Consider the following 23131-nt stretch of genomic DNA (forward strand, 5'->3'; position numbering starts at 1 on the left):
GAATTAGTATAATAGTAAAACAATGCGTATAAATAAAGTTCACTACAACCGACCTCGTCATAGGAAAAAATAAACATACCTATAGCCATACTTCGATCTAATTTGTTATTAATTTCAAGCAGACTATTAAGTTAGTCATTTTCAATCACTTCATTTAAGTATAGTTTTTGGGAAAGTATAATCGTGTAACAGTTAATAAAATTGGTATAAAATGGTAAGTAACAAAATATGTTTTAATTTTTTTTTAATTTTAACTAATTTCTGAAAAACAAACCTGTCTTATTAAAGTTGCATTACTCTTATTTTTTTATTTATACGACGTTTTTTTTTCTACAACGTTTCGGATAGTCATTAATCACTCACCATTATCAAGTAAAAAAGTTACAAAATAAAGAGTACTAAGTACTAGAATTATTTAAAATTTTAGTATTATTAAGTATTTTATAAGATTTTCTATGGGACTTGATAGCCCAGGTTGAAGAAATACGGTTTTAAATAAGTGCAAATATTTTCAGGGCATCACTAAATATGATATAAATGTATGTCCTAAAATGTTTAGTTTCGGAGATACAGGGTGTAGAAGTTTCATTTTTGTTTCAATTTTTTTCAAATAATTCATGAAGTAACCTAAATATTTGGATGAAAATCGGTGTCTGGAAGTTTGTTGACATGAGAAATTTGATTTTCATGTTAATATGACTCCTACATGTAGAGGGCACCACCTACATATGTTTTAACTGGTTTGAAGAGTAATAACTTTTCGTCCATACCTGTATAAGAATAATGAGTAAAAAAATATACATTTACAACTTTTTATACATAAAAAAGGTCTTTTGGTAAAAATTGCTACGAGTAATGGTTCTCGATATATTTGGGATTGAAATTATCAATACCTGTCATCATTGACATATATTAAACATGTTGACTAAATAGTTATTAGACTAAAATCATAAATTTTAATTTTTTTTGTGCCAAAAGTTCAACAGAAACTGTTTAATCACCTTTTCGCAGAAAAATTTATGGTTAATTTAAAAAAAAAAAAAAATTATTATTTAGTCAAATAACTATACTCAGCGTGTGCTTATTTTTTGTCAATAATGATATGGTATTGACTATTTCCATTCTAAATATCTTGAGAACGGTTGCTCTTAGCGATTTTTACCAAGAGATATTTTTTACGTAAAAATTCATGGAAATGTATATTTTTTTAGTCAGTAGTTTTATACAGGTACGGACGAAAAGTTCTTACTTTTCAAAACAATCAAAACGCGTGTAGGAGGCGCCTCCTACAAATAGGAGTCATTTTGACATTAAAATCAAATTTCTTGCGTCACAAAACTCCCAGACACCCATTTTCATCCAAATATTGACGTTACTTCAGAAATTATTTTGAAAAAATCGAAATAAAAATCAAACTTCAACGTCCTGTATCTCCCAAACTAAGCATTTTAGGACATACAGAATTTTTTTTAGTTATTTTTATCTGCAGAATATGCTGCCGAAGTTTCCGGAATACAGTTCGGACCACCCTGTATATGCATGCATTTGTATATGTGTGTTTATTTAAATACTAAAGTGAAAGCAACGAATTTAAATGGGTAAACTTTGTAATATATCTTATTAACAATACAACGCAGAAAGTTTTATAAAAATTCGTTCACAGTATATGAATTCCGAAGTTTCCAATAAGGGCTTAAGGCACTCCTCTAGCTATACCATTTTTTTTTGTCAGTTTTTTTCTTCCAAAAATTCTAAATATTTTTTTTTACAGGTTAATATTAGCTATTGAATGTTTGATATCAAAATTCATAAAAAATTAAAGAAAATTTAAGTATGTAATAAAAAATTGGGGTATCCATTTAAAATAAGAAAGTTCCTGCCAACTCCCTGTATTTTGGGAAGTGCCGCCATATTGAAAATATTTTTAATCGATAGAATTCTTGGCCTTCCACGAACACCGGGTGCGTCTCAAAAGTGGCTCACCCCTATAACTTTTTTATTTTTTCAAATACAAAAACGAAATTTCGTATTTTACTATATGACATAAATTAGGAATGATTGACGTATTCAATAACTGTTTTTGGTCACTTCCTGTTTCACCGAAAATGACTACAACTTTTGATTTTTAAATGGAACCCTCGGTATTTGTTTGCTTTATCCGATAGAAAATTACATTCTGAATAGAATGACATATTATCATATGTCAATTTTTAAAATTCTCGCTTAATAAAAAATCGTATTTTAAATTTCAATCTAGAGTTTAGGCTATGTTAAAAACACTAATTGAGCCTTGGAAGAGAGTGAAGTTGAGCTATTTCTAGTCAAATTTTCGTTACGAACCGCAAGTTATAATTTCAAATAAACCATATGCGAAAATGTCAAAAGTTGACATATGATATGTCATTCTATTCAGAGTGTTATTTTCAATCGAATAAAGTAAAAAAATACCGAGGGTGCCATTTAAAAATCAAAAGTTGTAGTCATTTCCGGTGAAACAGGGCGTGACCGAAAACAATTGAATACGTCAATCAATCCTAATTTATGTCATATACTAACATACCAAATCTCGTTTTTTTAACTGAAAAAATAAAAAAGTTATAGGGGTGAGCCAATTCTGAGACGCACGCGGTAGACTTGGCCTTCACACAAAACCCTCGTATTTTTGGCGACAGGCCATATCTGCAGGCCTGGTCGCAAGGTCTGGTCCGCAAGCCAGGCCTTCTGGTGTATGGGGTGCTATAGAACAGCATCAAATTGCACAACTTTGCCTCGATTTAACCGGCATCATATCTCTTTTAGTTTCCGAGCTCCCGATTATTTTTTAATTGTGTATACTATTCTAAACTTTTCTTTGTAGATGTGCAGAAAACTTTATGAAAAATATACCGAACTTCCAAGTCCCGAACTGCTCCAGTATATTCTAAACGAGATAAACGAATCTGATGAAGAAAAACTACAGCACAACGAAACCTTGATGGTGGAATGGATCAAATGGCAACCGCATTTTCCTAGAAATATAGGTAAATATCTAGCGGATACACATACTGTTATAACGTAATGTTTTAATTAAAATTCGTAGTTTTAATTAATGATGATGTTTACAAAATCAAATTAAACCAGCGTTTACAAAGTTATATAAAACATAATATTTAATATAGGTCATGGTTCTGTTCGAAATAAAATTAAATGAAATAAGTGCTGATTAGTTTTTTAATGTTGTGTTTAGGTTCATGATTTAATATATTTTTTGTCTAAGTATACAGAGTGTTTCAAAAACATGTGCCATCTCTCGTGGAGAGATTACAAAAAATACATCTTATTTGTTTTATAGGCTTGGTGCCATTCTACGTCGGTCCTGCCACCATCGGAGAATATCGTAAACAACTAGTATATACAAATACAAGGGTTTAAATAAAAAATAAAAAATTTATTACTTAATCATTCTAAAAGTATTAGGAAGTATAATTTGTGAAAATTCTAAAAATAAAAATAGAAAATTAAATATGTTGATATCTTCAGAAGGTCTAATTTGTATTATAAATTATTATTTCAGTTAAAAAGCTTTTTAAATAGTTCAACTACGGTAGCGAGCATAGTTTTAATCACCTGTTTCGCTAGCGGGGCTATGTCGGCTATAACGAAATTTTACAAAGGTAATTAAGGTACATAATTATAATTTTAGAAGATGTTCTAAAAACATTTAATCACTAGTTGAAGCCTGGCAGGACATCCGCCACGACATCAGAAAAAAAAATTCTTTTTATTTTTTTTTTTAATTAAATGAAAAACAAAAGGTCTGGCGACGACAGTTTTTAGAAGAGCCAATTAGCTGTCTTTTAGTAAAAAAGCAACTTTCTAGAGCAAGTCGTTACTTCAGTAGAGACGACACAGATAAACATTAGCATTTTATATATGTAGGTAGATTCTCTCATAGTATATGTCTATTTAATTGTTTGATTATATAACCAGCCCTTTGTTTACCTACTCACTTGTTTTGTCGAACTGCTTAAATCCATTTTTACTTTTGATCAAATCGGTGTGAGAAACTGTGAAGCTATAAAATGTTGTTTCGGGAGAGTTGAATATCCGGGAAAGTTGAGTTATTGAATGTTATTGCACCCAACAACGCCTTAATTACGCTCTCCTTTACGTGTTAACATTTTTTGGCAATTTTATTAACATTTAAAATTGTTACAACACAACACGACGCGACGCCTAGTTCAAATACTTTTTCACTTATTTTTTTAGTACCCGAAACAGCATTATATCACACAAACCTCGTACTTGTGAGTGTTATACAGACCGGACCACCGTAGTAGTAACATAGGCAGAACCGGACGAATTAGCGTATACCCGTCCGCCGGATAAAAAGCAGGCGAAAAAGTGCGATAAAATAAAAATAGGTCGATATGTGATAAGAATGTTCCAGAATTTGTATTTATTCGTGTTTTAATAGCCAAAACGAATACTACGTAGATTCTCGCGACAGTTCTCGTGTAAAATTTATTTTTTAAGTAAAATCATGGATGTTTATGAAGTTGAGTGTGTGAAAATTCAGTGAGAAAATTCAAATTGTAAAATGGTATTTCCAAAATAGGTCTTATCGGGATATACAAACAATTTTTCCACAAACTTTTGTAAACAGGCCAATTCCATCTTTACCTACTATATCAAGAGTTATTAATAATTTTGAAACACATGGGTGCGTGTCCCCACAAAAACACAAAAAGCCTGATGTGTTGATTAATGAAGAACAGGAGTTAAAGCTAGTGTTCGTTTGTGCTACCGCGGATCAAAATCCCACGTTTTCAAGTAATCAAATTGCTGAGATGGTTGCCCTGCCCACAATGCCCGTATTGTTCAAGAATATTTGAACAATACTTTTCCCAACCGTTTAATTAGTGGACATGGAACTATTTTGTGGCCCGCTAGATCACCAGATCTTTCTCCCAATGATTTCTTTTTGTGGGGTTATGTAAAATCCAAAGTGTATGGTCATAATGGGGCTAATAATCTGGATGAGCTTCAAGTAAAAATACGAGAGGCTTTCCAAACTATTAGCCCTAATATGTTAGCCACTGACAGACGGGGATTTTACGACCGCCTAGGCTTCTGTCTAGCACAAGAAGGTGGTTTTTTTGAACACTTGTTATAACTTTTTTTTATTTAGAGTAATATTATAGTTTTTTTTTTTGAGTTTAGAGAATTTATTTATTTTTAGTTTTGGCTTGTAAACACACTCAAATAATAAATATTTAAGTATTTTTATTTTAAATATTACCTTAAACACTTAAAATAAAAATAATAAATACACGGCACTCCTCGCGTCATATTCCTAGTCTGTCAGGACCGACCCGTCCAAGCACAACTGCAACTACGTACTGCCTGACCAGCCGACTAGCCGGCAGTGACTCTCGAATACGAACGCAAAACGGGTAAACGTAAATTCGTCCGGCAACTTGCTACGTTACTAGTAGCCTGGTCTTCTATGTATAGTCTCAGTCACTGCACTAGCAAAAAAAACAAAATACTTAAGTATTATGACAAAATCACGATTTCAATATTATTTTAATGCGATCAACATGACGGTGCGGCCGGAGGCGGCGTGAAATAATATACTGATAATTCTTTACCGTTGAAGCGCTGCGGTCGGAATTTGTTGAAATCAGCTGAAATGCACCAAGCCTATACGTGAGGAATCTGACAACGAGAGATGGCACACGATTTTGAAACACCCTGTATATAGAATATTCTTTACACATACATATAAAAAATAACAAAACCAAGACGAAGATTCAAAAATTACATTTAACAAGATTTTTAGGGAATATAAATAAGTTTTGTAACTTTCTTTTATGGCTCGAGTTCAAAGACTTTTTAACTAAAACCGAGCATTTTCCAGTGTTCCACCGCCACGAAAATTCTATTATCTCTTCGGTTAGATTTTTCACGGAAAATTTTCCTTTTTGTTTTCCAGCGTCGGATGTGATCAGAACGTTCCTTAGAGGCACGAAACATAATCTGGATCGGGCCAAAAGAAAATTGGAGAATTATCTGTCGGCGAGGCACTTGTATCAGGAAGTGTACTTAAACCGATTCCCTTTGACGAAGGATATTCTACAGGCGATGGATGTCGTGTAAGAGATTGACTTATTAGCTCTGATTGAGACGGAAAAGGAATATGCGCTATCTTATTGGCGAGTTTCTTGTCCCAAGATTGTTAAGCTAATCGTTTGCTCATGATGGATATATGCCATCCAGTTCAGAGACCTTTTATTGTATTATTAGATATTCTACAGGGTGGTTGGAAACAGGAAATCCCATGCAAATTTTAAACCGTCCAAATATTGAGTCCCCTCTATAGCGTAACGACACAACAACCACATTACTTTGGTATCTTAGTTCTGACACACCCTGTATATTTGAAAATCATTTTAAATTATGCACATTGCCTCCCTACATATACCCATAAGAAAGTTTGTTTCTACATCTTTTCGTTTTCGTATAATCAACCGAGGCGAATGAGGTGCGCCACCCTGTATAAACGAACTTATAACAGTATTATAGATGGTTGGCCTAGGGATCGGCAAGACAAGAAATCTTGTCTTGTCTTGAAATATTTTCAAGAATTAAAAAAAAATCTTGTCTTGACCATTTCTTGAGAGTTGATTTCTTGTCTTGATTCAAGAAATCTTGAAATTTCTTGAAATCTTGACAAAAGGGGAACCCCCGTTTAAAATTCGTTTATTAAAGTTCCCCTTTTCAAATTTCATTCCCCTGTTTAAAAGTCACGGTGGGGTTGGTTAGTGTGATGTTTATGCTTTAAGGAGGGTCTACATTTAGTAACATGTTATATAACATTGCTATTTAACAAGCTACATATCACATGTTAAAAAACCGGGTGCCGTCCACATTATAGTTTTCTTAATCATGAGTCGTTTTAGTGAGAAAGAAGTTCAGCTCGCAACAGCGGCGTGCGTAATTATTTTTGAACAAAGAGAAAGAAAGTCGAGAAAAAAGCGGTTTTGAGTCCGCCATAGCCGACTAGCAAGATCTAGATATAGTTGAATTCAATTAGCTTACCTTTTCAATACCTGCCTCAGCTGTATCTCGTGGTGTGTTTGTGTCTTTTAAAACATTAATAACTTAAAAGCAAACCATTTTGAATTATCCACTTCATCTAAACCAGTACCTGATTTGCATTTCTTTTGTTCTCTTTGGAACTGGTCTATTAGATAACGCATTTTTTCTTTTTTTTTAATACATTATTTTTTTTTAATACATAGTTTTTGCAATGCGTTTTTTTTATTTTACTTTAAATGAAGGACTACGGATATCCCATATACAACTCAATTAGTTGACAGTCTGCTCTTGGTTCTACTCCATTAATAATATAAGAACCATACAATTGAAAAAAAATGGCGTCAGCGATGGCTATGAAATGAAGATCGCTGTCATTTGATATGGAAAATTATATGGGGAATGTCATCGATCGTCATGTCCAAGACTGGATGCAGTTTTTTTTTCGATCATACTTACGTATTATATAGACCAGTAAATAAACAAACCAATATCAGCTCACCACGTTGGACGCGTTGTTTCATGTTACAATAGCAGTGCTGCGCAACATCTTTTGATCTTTACCGACTACAAATGGTTAACCTCTAGCAAGTTATATAGCAGCGGAATTTGCTAAATATAACCACTAAATATGTAACAAGTTATATAACTTTGCTATATAGCAGTGTTAAGGAGGGTCTACATTTAGTAACATGTTATATAACACTGCTATTTAACAAGCTACATATAACATGTTAAAAACCGGGAGCCGTCCACATTATAGTTTTCGTAATCATGAATCGTTTTGACGAGGAGGTTCTGCTCGTAGCAGCAGCGTGCGTAATTATTTTTGAAGAAAGAGAAAGAAAGTCGAGAAAAAAGCGGTTTAGAGTCCGCAAGAGATCTAGATATAGTTGAACTCAATTAGCTTACCTTTTCAATACCTTCCTCGGCTGTCCTCGTGATGTGTTTCTGTCTTTTAAAAACATTATTAATAACTACCAGTAAATAAACAAACCAATATCAGTTCACCACACTAAAATTCTGGCGCGTACGTCCCTGAAAATATGAGCGGCTAAACTAGAAATTTAGCAAGTCTGGACGCATTGTTTCATGTTACAATAGCAGTGTTGTACAACATCTTTTGATCTTTACCGACTACAAATGGATAATATCTAGCAAGTTATATAGCAGCGAAATTTGCTAAATATGACTAAAACATGTAACATGTTGTATAACTTTGCTATATATAGCAGTGTTATATAGCAAGTGTGGACCGTACTTTATATAGGAAGTGTGGACCGTCCTTTATGCGTCAAATCGAGGGTCAGGCATCTCATTTTCAAAAAATTCAAAAACTTTTAGCTCATTATACTACAGTTGCCAAAATCATCAGATTTACATAATTTTGTTAATTATTATTATTATTATCCAACATTAAAATGAGTGATTCTGATGGTTCGTTGAGCAGCAAATCTGAGCCATTCGTAAATGAATCTAGTTCAGAATACCTACCACCTCAGACACGTGCACGTAGAAGTTTAATTAGTGACTTTGACAGTATTGACGGTGATATAATACTACTACAGATAAAAACAGTCAAAACAACAATGATAAAAGCTACTCTACTTCAGTGGCGTACATTAAAATGTATTATTTTTTTTATATATAAAATTATAATATATAATATATTATAATATATTCATATTATAATATACAAATACCTAAGTAAATCAGTATTTCTTTTTTATATTATATTTTCAAGAAATTCCAAGATTTTCTTGATTTCTTGTCAAGAAATCTCGATCTTGAGAAGTAATTTCTTGTCTTGTCTTAAAAACCAAAAATCATTTCTTCAAGACAAGATCAAGAAGTTGTCAAGAAAATGACGACCCCTAAGCTTGTCCATTTTTGGACTGAAATATACTCTGTGATACCGGTGATACGAATTTGCCCAAAAGTTTATACATCTTGCTTCTAATTTGTTTCAATCAACATTATTTTTTGTACTTTATTTTCTTTTTTATTTTGTGCTTAAGGATATCAAACAATCGAAAAAAAAACAGCGTCAAAGACTGGTGGGTATAACAATCGATGATAATTTTAGCAAGGTCAAGTCTTAAATGTTATATATACTTGGCACGTACTCGTTTTTCTTTTTTAATGGTACTTACTGCCAGCTTGCCTTAAGGTTGCATTTTATTTTTATATTGAATGAAAATGATTTTAAATGGTGAATTAGTTTAAAATTAGAGGAAAAAAATTTGTTGAAAATTGATTTGTTTGTCTGGAAACGTTCTATCCTTTTTTAATATTTCTGTAATTATTAGTGTTAAGTTTTGACAAGTTTTACGTCAATTTTAGTAAACGACGTCTAGAGATTGACCTCGCCTAAAATTATTATTGGTTGCAATTCCCCAGCAGTCTTTGACGCTGTTTTTTTTTCAATCATACGGTATTTTAGTACACACCGTTTCCTTCTTAATTCATAATAAAAGTTCTATGTTATAAAAGTGGCTTTAAACATTTAACTACCACAGCAAGGCTTTTATGAAAGCTTTTCAAACTTTAGTAATGTAGGATTTAAGACAGATTAAAATCATAAATGATATTTTTACTTAGAAAAACGAGGGAGCTTAAGACAAACTTTTTTTATGGAAATATGAAAAAATATAATATTTTTGAGTTTAGTTTTAATGAAATTTTACTTTTTATTATTGCAGGAATATAGCATCCATGCCAAAACTAACAAAAAATGGTTGCCGGCTGCTCTTTTTTTCTTTGAACATTACAGACCCGTCAAAATTTTCTACAGGGAGTATGGCAAAGTTGTTCTTTATGTTGAGTAAGTGCGTATAATAAAAATCTTAGGACTTTGGTTTAAGTGCAGATCTAAAATATGTATCAGGATGTATTTCAGGAAAATATTTTAACTTCTACAGGGTGGCTCAAAAAAGTGGTAGTGGTCGCGATTATTTTTCTTAAATGGAACACCCTGTATATTATGCATTTTTGGCTTCCTTTCTGATCATTTTACATAATCCTAAAATATTATTAAATATATTTTTGTAGTTTTAGAGATACTAATATGTTAAAAAAAATATTTTTTTCGGCCTTTTTTAAAAAATATATTAAAAATACCAGAAATGTCCTGAAATCAAAACTATACTATGTATTTACTATAATTAATTGGTCTATACTATACTTTTCGATAAATATAGCAATCTTAAACACAATGTACTCAAAATTCCATGCCAAACTTTCTAAAATATATAATAGCTTTTCTCCGTTTTTTTTTAATAAAACGCCCTGTATATTATTTCTTTGTTAGATGGATAATTAAAATATTAACATTTTTTGTATATAAAATATTTCAAAATTTTTAACGGTTTTGCGGATATGTGTAATATTCCTAGATCATATTATTATACCTATATACTTACGTGGATAAATCAACGCCATAAGTTTAGCATTAAAAAATATATGTGTCTCCAACATCACGACATGCGATTTTCAAACATTCTTTATTGCACTTATGAAACTTTCAATAGGTTTGTCTTTTCCAAGGACCTTACCTTGCGCCCATGCGCATTAAAAGTTGCACGTATTTCCAAAAGAATCACAGTTTTATACGGTTTAGAAAGTACAAATTATACATTGTTATGGAAACCAACTTTCCATTGGCTTCATATTGTCATAATCATGTCATAATTGGTCATTGGTCACACAAAACATCCCCCTTTAGAACTTTTTCTTTAATGGCCATAAGCGGGAGTAAAAGCCCAACCGCCCGAACAAACACTAGAGGCGCCACCGGTCATCAAATGGTGTAAAAAATGGTGGTGCGAAAATTTAATCATCTAATTTTGACACAAGGGGTCGCGCTTAACTTTTTTAATTTTAATTCAATATTCATTGTTTTCAAACTATATTATTAGACTTTGTTGTATTTTGTGAATGAAGATTTTGTGAATTGAAGAAATGTTTTCTTAGTATAAAGTTGCATTATAGTAATTTAAATTATATTGCATACATATTTAAGATTCAAATATTATGACATATATGTCAGTTGCCGTCTTAAATGTCATCTTGATAACAAAAAGTTAGTTATTGTCAAAAGTAGTTAAAATCATGTTAAAATATTAAAATTTACAAGTTATAATTAGATATTTTATATTATTTCAACAACAAACACATAATAGTACAGCGTAATGTTGATATATAGGTCTAAAACAAAAAGTACCGTTATATTTTTCAGTTTTCGTTGTCAGCCGCGGAAGTTTCAGTGATTTTAGTGTTGTCGGATATTTTTATTTGTGAAATAGAAATATTGCGTTTGGATTGCAAAACTAAAAGTGGAAGTTTTATTGCAATGTAAGTAAGCGTTTGTCCATTTTATATTTTACTTTTTTCATACCTACGACAAATATACATATGTATATTGAAAATGTATAATTCGTTTTATTTAAAAAATGTTAGAAAACAAGCTTGTAATCCTGTAATTAACATGATTGTTATGTAATATATTCCATTTAAATGTAATATATTACTTTACAATTAAAAAAATGTAAATTTAAAAAATATATTAAAAATATATACAGGCATTAATTGAAATTTTTTGAGTGCGAACAAACACGAGAGGCGCTTCATTATTTACTTTCATTTCTTAACATGACAGAAGAAGTTCTAAAGGGGGATGTTTTGTGATTGGTTATAATCTTATTTCCATTGTGTAACGACGCGTTGTTTTTTGCGTGTTAATTTTAAAAATTGTATTTTCTCTTTTATCCACTGCTTTTGTATAGCCAAGGATATAGTGTGTTCAGTGAGAAGTTAATTTTATGTTTGTGCAATTATATTTCTTTTTTTTTTCGTTAGACTTTCTAAATACTCGTAAAAATGACTAGAAAATATTTGGTGTGTGGAAGTACTAATATAATGGTCCCCGAATTATCATTTCATAGGCAAGAAAAGTATTCAGTTGTTCTTTTATTCATATTAAACCAAATGCATACTTTCTGGTTAGATTTCCTAAGAATATTGATATTCGTACGGAGTGGCTAAATGTATTTTTTGTATAGTTTAATGTTTGTGACAGTAAACTTTCACTTTATTGTTAAAATATATGCATTTTACAAATTAAATTTTTAAAATTAATGTTCAAATTTGGCGCGTGGACGAAAGGTCCTCGACAAGGATAGATAGAGTAGAAGCACCGCATGTGCAACAAAAAAAGCGGATAAATGGAAGTCGTTCAAATGTTTGCGACAGTTTCCATAGCGATTTACTTATCCATGTAAGTATCTATACAGGGTTGTTCACCACATACGACACGGAGTATTGTAGCTAAACGATGAGATTTTTACAAATTGTAAGTTTTGGGTTCGATGAAGGACTATTAGAGGTACAATTTAAAAATAATTTTACAAGATACAGAGTGTCCCAAATAAGTAAAAAAATATCAAAGTTGTATTTTTTTCAAATGGAACACCCTGCATATTATTACATTTTTAGGTTTTACGATTAAAATAAAGGTAAATTTGATTAAGATTTATTATACTAAAACCTTACCGTTTTTGAAATACTTTCAATTTTGTGAAATTGCAGTAAAAATTTTAAGGCTTCATTTCTCTAAGGGTATCAAAGTTTTTAATACTAAATATTTACTGAAGTTTATTTACTGATCAGTTATTGTGTTGCAATAATAAAAATAATACTACCTTATACAGAGTGTCTAAAAAATTATTTTAAATAATTATTACTCCATTGATAAATGAGGTCTAAATTATAAGAAAATGCATTTTCTACGAAAACTTAAAGGGATAGGTAAAAATGGCATAATACAATTTGATAGACAATTTAATTGTGCATCTGATTCTCCTAAAATATACAGGGCATTCCATTTAAATTAAAGAAGTTATTGCCGTTTGAAGCTAATAATTATTTAAAATAAATTTTTAGACACTCTATAAGGTAGTATTATTTTTATTATTGCAACACAATAACTGATCAATAAATAAACTTCATTAAATATTTAGTATTAAAAACATTGATACCCTTGGAGAAATGAAGCTTTAAAATTTTTACTGCAATTTCACAAAATTGAAATTATTTCAAAAACGGTAAGGTTTAAGTATAATAAACCTTAATCAAATTTACCTTTATTTTAATCGTAGAAACTAAAAATGTAATAATATACAGGGTGTTCCATTTAAAAAAATACAACTTTGATATTTTTTATTTATTTGGGACACTCTGTATCTTGTAAAAATATTTTTAAATTGTAGCTCTAATAGTCCTTCAACAAACCCAAAACTTACAATTTGTAAAAATCTCATCGTTTAGCTACAATACTCCGTGTCGTATGTGGTGAACAACCCTGTACATGATCTAGGGTAATATGTATTATATTACATAAAATATGGGTTTTTAACAGTATTTTTTTACTAAAGCCACCTTTTTTATTATTTTTTTTTTTATTTTATTATCTTTATTTTTTTCAATATTTTTTAATATACTTTTTTATTTATAAGAGCCATATGTAATAAAAAGGCGAATATTTACTAAACCGTTAAAAATTTTAAAATACTTTAAATACCAATGATGTTCATTTTTTTATTCTTTATCTAACAAAGAAATAATATACAGGGCGTTCCATTCTCAAATTCTAAATCTGACGGTAATGATTACTACAGATACAACTCTACAAAATCCAACACATTATAGAATTTAATTTCATCACCAACAGAACACAACTACATCAAAATGAATTTTTAGGTGATTTAACCTTAATATTAGATCAACCAGTGGCAGGTCATATCGCAGTTCTCGACGCTGCTGGTATGGAACCAGCCCACATTTCAAGATGGCTGGGCACTGACTTGAAGAAAGGAATTACATTAATGCGACAAGCTTACCCTTTTCGGGTAAAGGGAATCCACGTTGTAAACTCACCTCCTTTTGTCAAGAATTTAAGTTCTTTAGTTGTCCCGTTGTTGCACCAAAAGATTCACGATGTGGTGAGTACCCATATTATACAGGGTGGCGCACCTCATTCGCCTCGGTTGATTATACGAAAACGGAAAGATGTAGAAACAAAATATTTTATGAGTATATGTGGGGTGTCAATGTGCACAATTTAAAATTCTTTTGAAATATACAGGGTGTCTCAGAACTAAGATCCATACCAAAGTTAATTTTTTTCTTATGGAACACCAGGTGTTTTATTTCATTTTTGGATTCTTGGGCCCAAAAAAAGACATTTATTATAAGGGTTTAATATGTTTAAAATCATTGGTTTTTGAGATATTTAAAAATATTTAAATATGCATGCTAAAAGAGAAGTGATTATCAATACCCTGTACATTACTTTTCAGAATTAATTCTTGTGCTGAGTTTAAAGGCAAAGAAATAAACTTTACTGAAAAATGTTATTGCTTCCTTAAATTTATACAGGGGTACCAAAAATTAGTTATTTATTTTAAGGATTTATTTTACATAAAAACTTTGTTATTTCAAATGCAACTCAGATTTTGAGTAAAAAGCGATTTTTAAATAAAATGTCAATCAAGATGGTTGGTATCGCCATGGCAATTTTCTAGTGACAGTTAGTAACTATTTTCAAAATCGACGTTAGTTTATAGACTTTATTTAAATCTATACCAGTTTAGTTTTATTTAATTGACCTAGAATAGTTTAATAAATAATATTTATTAATATGTATTTATTATTCTATCAAGAAAAAGGAAGAAGTAGTTCTTTGTTTTATTTTACGATAACTTGTAGATATATGATTTTTTTATAAGAGAGCCAATTACGGCAAATTCAATTTCTTCACTTCCAACGAGAGGTTTCTGCCTAATAGGTTTTTTATAAACTACACTACCAATTCTGCGAAATAGGAAATAGAACAAGTAGTTTTTCAAAGGAACGCTTATCAGGAAGATTCCTATTTTGATATCTTTGAGCATTAGCTTTTGAGGCCAAGAAATAATTTTCCTCACAAAACAAAATCACTAGTAACATCCATTCGTTCCACCAGCAGATATGGCTTTTTTTTTTCATAAACTAAAGAATACTTACTTATTGTGGGTAAATTTTAGTAAACTGTTTAAATAATAATGTCCATACACTCATGTCGATTTTGAAAATTGCCATTGCGATACCAGCCATCTTGATTGCCATTTTATTTAAAAATCGCTTTTTATTCAAAATCTGAGATAGATAGATATAGGAAACCCTAATAGAATTTGAAAGAGCATTTGATTCTGCTTCGATTTATTTAAAAAAATACAGGGTGTTGTTTTTGAAATAACAAAGTTTTTATGTAAAATAAATCCGTAAAATATGTCACTAATTTTTGGTACCCCTGTATAAATTTAAGGAAACAATAACATTTTTCAGTAAAGTTTATTTTTTTACCTTTAAACTCAGCACAATAATTAATTCTGAAAAGTAATATACAGGGTGTTGATAATCAATTATCTTGTAGCATGCATATTTAAATATCTTTAAATATCTCAAAAACATATTTAACCCTTATAATAAATGCCTTTTTTGGGCCCAAGAATCCAAAAATGAAATAAAAAAGCGGGTGTTCCATAAGAAAAAATATAACTTTGGTATGAACCTTAGTTCTGAGACACCCTGTATGTTTCAAAATAATTTTAAATTGTGCCACATTGCCTCCCCACATATACCCATAAAATATTTTGTTTCTACATCTTTCCATTTTCGTATAATCAACCGAGGCGAATGAGGTGCGCCACCCTGTATACAGTATGTCCCGGATTGTCTTCGCAAGAGGAAAAACTCTTTTATTATTGACATTTTGAGAAAAATGTATTCCTCATAAAAATTTTTACTTGTTCTAAAATGGTCAATCCCGTTTATACTTTTCCAAATATCTATACCGTTTTAGAGAAAATTAAAAAAAACATGAAAATATGGTTGAATTTGAATGAAAAATTATATTACCATAGAAACCAGTTTTGACTTCTAGAACTTTCAAAAGAAAATTCAAACATATCTTCTTGTTTATTTAATTTTCTCTAAAACGGTATGGAAATTTGGAAAATTATAAACGGGATTAACCATTTTAGAACAAGCAAAAACTCTTATGAAGAATGATTTTTCTCAAAATGTTTACATAAAAGTTTTTCCACTTACTCCGTATACTGTTGATCAAATGACTAATAAAAAATATTTTTATTTAAGTCCAGAAGTTATTATTATACGCTTCGATTTTTGAGTATGGAAAAATATTATACTTTAATAGGGTGCATAAAATCTAGAGTTTGACAATAAAAGCCGGTGAATTTAATGACAGGCAAGGCGATACTTTTATTATGCTATAATATATTATAGCAGTAGACAAAACTCATAATAGTAAACTAAAAAATAATATTAAGACTTTATTGTCTCTATATTCTACTAATTATACATAAAAAATACATTTGCTAGTAAAAATATCACTGGTCGTTATGAAATACCTAATTTTTATATACAGGGTGGTCCGAACTGTATTCCGGAAACATCGGCAGCATATTCTGCAGATAAAAATACTTAAAAAAGTTCGTATAAATGTTTGTCCCAAAATGCTTAGTTTTGGAGATACTGGGTGTTGAAGTTTCATTTTTATTTCGATTTTTTCCAAATAATTTCTGAATTTACGTCAATATTTGGATTAAAATTGGTGTCTGGTAGTTTTTTGACATGATAAATTTGATTTTGGTGTCAATATGACTCGAGGGCGCCACCCAAGAACAGTTAACCTAATAGGACTGCTCATTCAGCCAAAAGTGTCCGCCAGGTGCATGCGAAAACTACTCGCTTTGTGACGTCATTGTAGTCCTTGTCATTAGTAGTCCTTGTCATTATTAATCCTTATCCGGCAACCAATAATACGCACACGTGCATTATTGGTTGCCGAACGCAAAACGTTCATTATTTAGTTTATTTATTTAAACACCTTATATGTATGCAGTATAGAAAATTAACTGTATAAATCGTATTAAATACTCGGATAATGCATTTTTAATAACAGCAGTTCCCAGCATCACCTTTTGCAAGCATTCTTTTTAGAGTACTTCAATATTTTGCTTTAAAATAATTAATAAACAAAATCGTGGGCACTTAGTAAGCACTTCGTCACAATCCACAACACAAAATGAACCTATTTATACACTGTATAGCTCTAAAAACTTTAAAGACACCTTTTTCACATTTAAAATTGACAAAATAATTAACTCAAAATTTCTCAGCTGTTATTTTTATAAGTTTACCATAGGCAAACTAATAATACACACTATCATGACAAGGCCACACAAGATTTTGACAAGGACTACAATGGCGTCACAACTGTCGGCTGAAGCGCGGGAAGAGGCGAACGTACGTCTTATGAGGATGAGCAATCCTATTAGTTTACCGTTCTTGGGCGCCACCTACATGTGTTTTAACTGTTTTGAAGCGTAATAACTTTTTGTCCGTACCTGTATAAAACTACTGAGCAAAAAAATATAGATCTCTGTGACTTTTTACGTAAAAAATATCTCTTTGTAAAAATCGCTACGAGCAACCGTTCTTAAGATATTTAGCATGGAAATAGACAATACATATTATTATTGACGAAAAATAAACACGTTGAGTAGATAGTTATTTCACTGAAATAAAAAATTTAGTATTTTTTTTTAATTAATCGTAAATTTTTCTGCAAAAAATGATGATAAAACAGTTTTGGTTGGCCAGTCTAATAACTGTTTAGTCAACACGCTTAATTTATGTCAATGTTGACAAGTATTGATAATTTCAATTCCAAATATCTCGAAAACCATTACTCGTAGCGATTTTTACCAAGAGACCTTTTTCACGTAAAAAAACCTCGTAAATGTATATTTTTTACCCAGTAGTTTTATACAGGTACGGACGAAAAGTTATTACTCTTCAAACCAGTTAAAAGACATGTAGGTGGCGCCCTCTACTAGTAGAAGTCATAATGACATCAAAATCAAATTTCTCATGTCAAAAAACTCCTAGACACCAATTTTCATCCACATATTGACGTTACTTCAGAAATTATTTGGAAAAAATCGAAATAAAAATGAAATTTCTACGCCCTGTATCTCCGAAACTCTAGTAGAGTACGATTCGGACCACCCTGTATACCTATAACCTCTTAATTGCAGATACATTTTCATAAAAGCTACGATAATATACAGGATACATTTGGAACTGATAACATTCCAAAAGAATATGGCGGAGATCTCAAATCGTTAAGAGAACTAACTTTGAAGTCCTATGAAGCGTTGCAGGAAAATGCCGGTTGGTTTGAGACTCAAGAAAATGTGAAAATCGTCGATGTTCCGAAGAAAATTGAGTTTAATTTGAGTCACAAAGAGTTTTTTGGAGTAGACGGTAGTTTTAGACAACTGAAAATAGATTAATTCAGTTAAGTAAGAAGGAGATATTTAATTTTTTTATTATTGCTAATTTGTTCTAATTTTGTCACAGACTAATGTTTGTTGTAAGTAATTTATATATACGTATATCATTATAATATTTGTTTACTATACCTTCTCCTTAAAAAAATTCTGTGCGCGCGCATATTTGAAGTGAAACTTCTTACTAAGAGCTATTAAATTGGAGGATTTGAAGAACATGTTTGAAAAAGTGTCATATAATGCTGTTTAATAATATTTATATATTACTTGCAATTTATTTCTGTAATCTGTACATTTTTTGTTTCCTCAATAGTCTGCAAATTTTGTGGAATACCACCCAAAATACACGCTTTTATGCAATTACCTAATAATGTTAACTATGGAGTGTAGAGGTAAGGAGAAACAACTCCGTGCATTAAAAAATGGTCAAAAAAAGGGAAGAATTAGGATGGCGCTGCTGTAGCAAAAACCTAAAATTTAAGACATGCGCCGAACATTTTTAGAACAGCTGATTCAAAAGACATAAATATTTGACGTGAATCATATACGTGAAGCCGCGGGTTTCAAAAAAATACAAATTTATTTTCATGTCACATGAAATAAATTACAGATTTTTATTCAGCAGCAATAGACTAGGCTCTTTTTTTATTGCTCTCATAAGTTATTTCGCAAATGTAATTCAAGACGACGAAAACATTCTGATCGTTTTAGCTTAAAATTAATGTTAATTATAATTAAGAAAAAAATTATTTAAAGTAATAATTGGTGATGGGTTTAAAATAAATATAATGCAGCTTTAAAATAACTTCATACCTACATTTATTTAGTATAAAAGTAAGTCAACATGTGGTTTTATTATCGATTATTCAGAAGCAATAGACTGAGCCTCTTTTTTATTTTTTCTCATAAGTTATTTCGTAAATCTCATTCAAGATGAAAAAAAAGCTTTAGTTTAAAATTAATGTTAATTATAATTGGGAAAACTTTATTTAAAGTTTAATTGATGATATGGGATTTAAATAAATATAATGCAGGTCAAAAATTACGTAACACATTTTATTTAGTATAAAAATTAAGCCAATATAATGTAATTTTATACTGTACAAGTATTTATTTACGTTTTGCCATCGTAGTTGCCATTCATTCAGAATAGTGGATTTTAAATGTTCGATAGTCGGACTGGCTTAACTACCTTAATATCAACTACTTCTAGACAAGAATCGTGTGCAGTATTATCTTCTTTTTCACTCCCAGCTATTCCAACATGGCTTGGGACGTGGAATAATATAATTTTATAGCCCTTCCAGATCCTCATGTCTTCCTTGTAGTTCACCCAATAGAATCGTTCTCGCAGCTTCCTCCCAAGTTGGTAGTTGCTATTCATTCAGAATAGTGGATTTTAAATATATTTGGTAGTCGGATGGTTTAACTATCGTAACAATAACTACTTTTAATAATTCTTTTTCTCAATTCTTTGCACTATAATTTGCATCCCACGTATTGTAATATTTTCCTTTGAATTTCGTTTCCTATTGTCCCATGGCTTGAGACGTAATGTTATAGCCCTTCCATCCTCATGTATATCCCTTTTCCTTGTAGTCCACCCAATAGAACCTTTCTCTTAGCTTCCTCTCAAGTTGGTAGTTTCCATTCATTAAGAATAGTGGATTTTAAACATGTTTCGTACTCGGATACTGTAACATCATAAATAAATTGTATACCAACACATAATGGCCAAACTTCAACAGACTTTAATATTCATAAACCTCATCAGAAGAAAATATTTTTTGATCCAAAGTTTTTTTTTCGTTATTAGAATAAATTACCTGGAATTTGTTAATTCATTACAACATTGAATAAAAGATGCAAAGTGTTTATACATACTATGATAGATAAATCTTCATTTAAAATTATGTGATAGATCTGCTTACTTGTAGGATCTAGACTGATAAACTCAATTTCTTTTATTGATATAACCAATAAAGTAGTAATGCTGAAATTTTGTTTTTGATTTGTGCAATAAGGTCCATTATTTCCATTATTTGATGCTGTTATTGCTCTACAAAATGTTGATCTCTATCAAGGGATGTTTATGTGTATAATATTACTATTTATGTGTATAATAATACTGTATGATCGAAAAAAAAACGGCGTCCAGTTGGCTTGGAATGACATCTCGATGACATTCTCCATATCATTTTACATATAAAATGACAGCAATCTTCATTTCATAGGCATCGCTGACGCTGTTTTTTATTCAATCAAATTGTACTTACGTATATAATATTCATTTAATGGTTCCTGTTTTAGTTGCTGGTGTTCATATTTTGGTTTTTTATTCTGTTGTTGCTCTACAAAATGTTAATATTTATGTGTATAACATTACTCTTTCTTTGTATAATAATACTTATGTGTATAATATTCATTTAATGGTGCCCTTCTTGCTTGTTGCTGTTGTTGCAACTCTTTTTATTGAATTTAAATTAACCTGAGGCAGTAGGTAGAGCTTCATCCTCCAACATTTTCCTATGTAAATACTGCAAGTGGACAGTATTTCTGATGACAATTTTATCATAAACTTTAACATCTTGTTCTTTAAAACGAAACTGCCATACCTTATCTGTAGATTTCAAAGCAATATCTAAATGCTTTTGACCATCGCTGTAATCTAATTCTTGTTTGAAAATCAATACCGTAAAATGGGGTGAATAGAAACAGTTTCGTAGGCTATTAGCGATATACCGGTTGATAAAAATGTGGTAGTATTTTCCCGAATATTTTAAAACATGGGTCTTTGTTTGTTCTTTGCGTATACATATAATTTGATTTTTGAAAAATATGCATATAAATATTAAATAAAAATAACATTTGTGTTTCTATTCACCTGCTATTCGGGAGAATAGAAACACACATTGATGTTAATGTTTTTATCTATTCTACTTCCAACAAGGTGATTAGAAACAGTAAATTATTACATATTTAAGTAGGTTTAACAATAATTATTGTTAAACCTACTAACCTAACTTTTTTAATTATAATTAATAATACATATAATATGACAACTTACATGTACCAGCTTATGTGTCACTTTAAAAATAAATATTTTATTTATAAAGTTTTCGCGCCATACAAAATAGGTGATAAATCGATCTCACATTTATTGATCAGCTGATTGACAGAAACAGTGCTGCCACAGATAAAAATATAGTTTTTACATTTTATTGTGTATTATCAATGATAGAAAAATTAGATATGTCGACTTTTTTTACTTTGTATATTTTTAATCGTGATTTGATTTTTTTCAGAAATTTTGTTTCTATTCACCACTATGTTTCTATTCACCCCATTTTACGGTACCTAATATTATCCTGATGATTTTGATTTTTGACAGATTATTAAAATACAGCACTTACAGTTAACTATATTTCTTGAAAGTACCTACAACCTTATTTATTTCCTACTTTTATTTGTTTAAAAAAATGCCAACAATTTGTGCATGTCTGTCAAACTTTAAAATCATTAAAAATAAATTTTATTCAGGTTGTCACTTTATAGAAAGGATTGTAAAAATATACTTTGTAACATGTATGTCAATAATCTTACGAAAAATGTTTACTACACTTTTGATTGACTCTAATTTTTACATATAATACAAATAATACAATACTGAATTATATTATGTATTTTACAGGCTTTGCCTTTGCTCTTTATTTTTCCATCAGCTATTCAATCAACTTCGCACCACACACACTTTAACCATTGTTAAATAATAAATAAAGCACAAAATATTGATAAACAATAATTATTTTATATTCTAAAAAATAAAAAAACTTTTTTTGGGTAATGTTTGGTTATATTTATTTTTATTCTCTTATCTATGGTTACTTTTCATTTTTTAGATTTATGCGTTTTTAGCGCCACTGTGGTCATTTGGCGAACCCTTATTCTTCCCATTTTGTGACCACTTTTTCAATAAAAGTCCCATAAGAGTTATTTCTCCTTACCTCTACACTCCATAATGTTAACGCTTGAGTTTATTTAAGAAGAGAAAAAATGTTGAACCTAACCAACAATTTGTATTTATAGTGGTGTACAGTAATTTTGTTAAATTATACGAGTATTCTCGTTGGTGATTGGTTTGAAATAAGTATGACAATGTCCTCCAATGATAATGCGAGTTATTTAACTCTAATAATTCTAATTCTGAGCTGGCAAATGAGCTAAACGCTTTACCTATACCGTTATTCAGAAGCTACAAACCTATCGATGAAGATATGCATGAAACTTTACTTCCTAGCACACAACCAGAGGATATTGGTACCTAGGTACAGTATCAGGTTTATTATAATGATTTTCTTAGCTTTAAATAAATGTTTTTTGGTGTTTGCGCGATCCATACCACTTTTCTTCTCGCTAGCTCGTGCATCAAGGTGAAGGTCATGTCGTGTCAAGGCCGTGGTGTGTCATGGCCTTGAATTTTTATTCTCTTCGATCGTAAAAAATTTCACTTCACAAATATAAAACTTTATTTTTATTCCTTGTTAATTAAATTAAACAATCCAATAAAAACTCCTTTTGCTCTGTTTAGAAAATGTAATTACGGAAAATATACTGCATTTGACTACTCTAATTTC

At 30.5% G+C, this 23131-nt stretch overlaps 1 protein-coding gene and 1 long non-coding RNA gene across 4 annotated transcripts; one reads left to right on the forward strand and one right to left on the reverse strand.

Annotated features, from left to right (window-relative positions):
• The first annotated feature begins 54 nt into the window (after nucleotides 1-54).
• On the forward strand, nucleotides 55-18613 carry LOC115881595 (alpha-tocopherol transfer protein-like). Its single transcript, XM_030899139.1, has 6 exons — nucleotides 55-214; nucleotides 2858-3020; nucleotides 5978-6137; nucleotides 9783-9904; nucleotides 13837-14078; nucleotides 18243-18613. Exons 1-6 carry the CDS (start codon nucleotides 212-214, stop codon nucleotides 18498-18500), a joined length of 948 nt encoding a protein of 315 aa, XP_030754999.1. The 5' UTR covers nucleotides 55-211; the 3' UTR covers nucleotides 18501-18613.
• A 1124-nt stretch (nucleotides 18614-19737) lies between these two features.
• LOC115881695 lies at nucleotides 19738-21209 on the reverse strand. 3 transcript variants are annotated; one of them, XR_004050071.1, is made up of 4 exons: nucleotides 20986-21209; nucleotides 20774-20848; nucleotides 20382-20556; nucleotides 19738-20323 (listed from the first exon to the last, which is right to left on the reverse strand). It is a non-coding gene; the product is annotated as an uncharacterized LOC115881695 (long non-coding RNA). The 3 variants fall into 3 exon arrangements; XR_004050070.1 differs by having other exon boundaries at nucleotides 19738-20556; XR_004050072.1 differs by having other exon boundaries at nucleotides 19738-20573.
• Nucleotides 21210-23131: the final 1922 nt, after the last annotated feature.

This window comes from Sitophilus oryzae, unplaced genomic scaffold, assembly GCF_002938485.1.
Source record: "Sitophilus oryzae breed Bouriz unplaced genomic scaffold, Soryzae_2.0 scaffold_172_pilon_pilon, whole genome shotgun sequence".
Lineage (NCBI taxonomy): Eukaryota > Metazoa > Arthropoda > Insecta > Coleoptera > Curculionidae > Sitophilus > Sitophilus oryzae.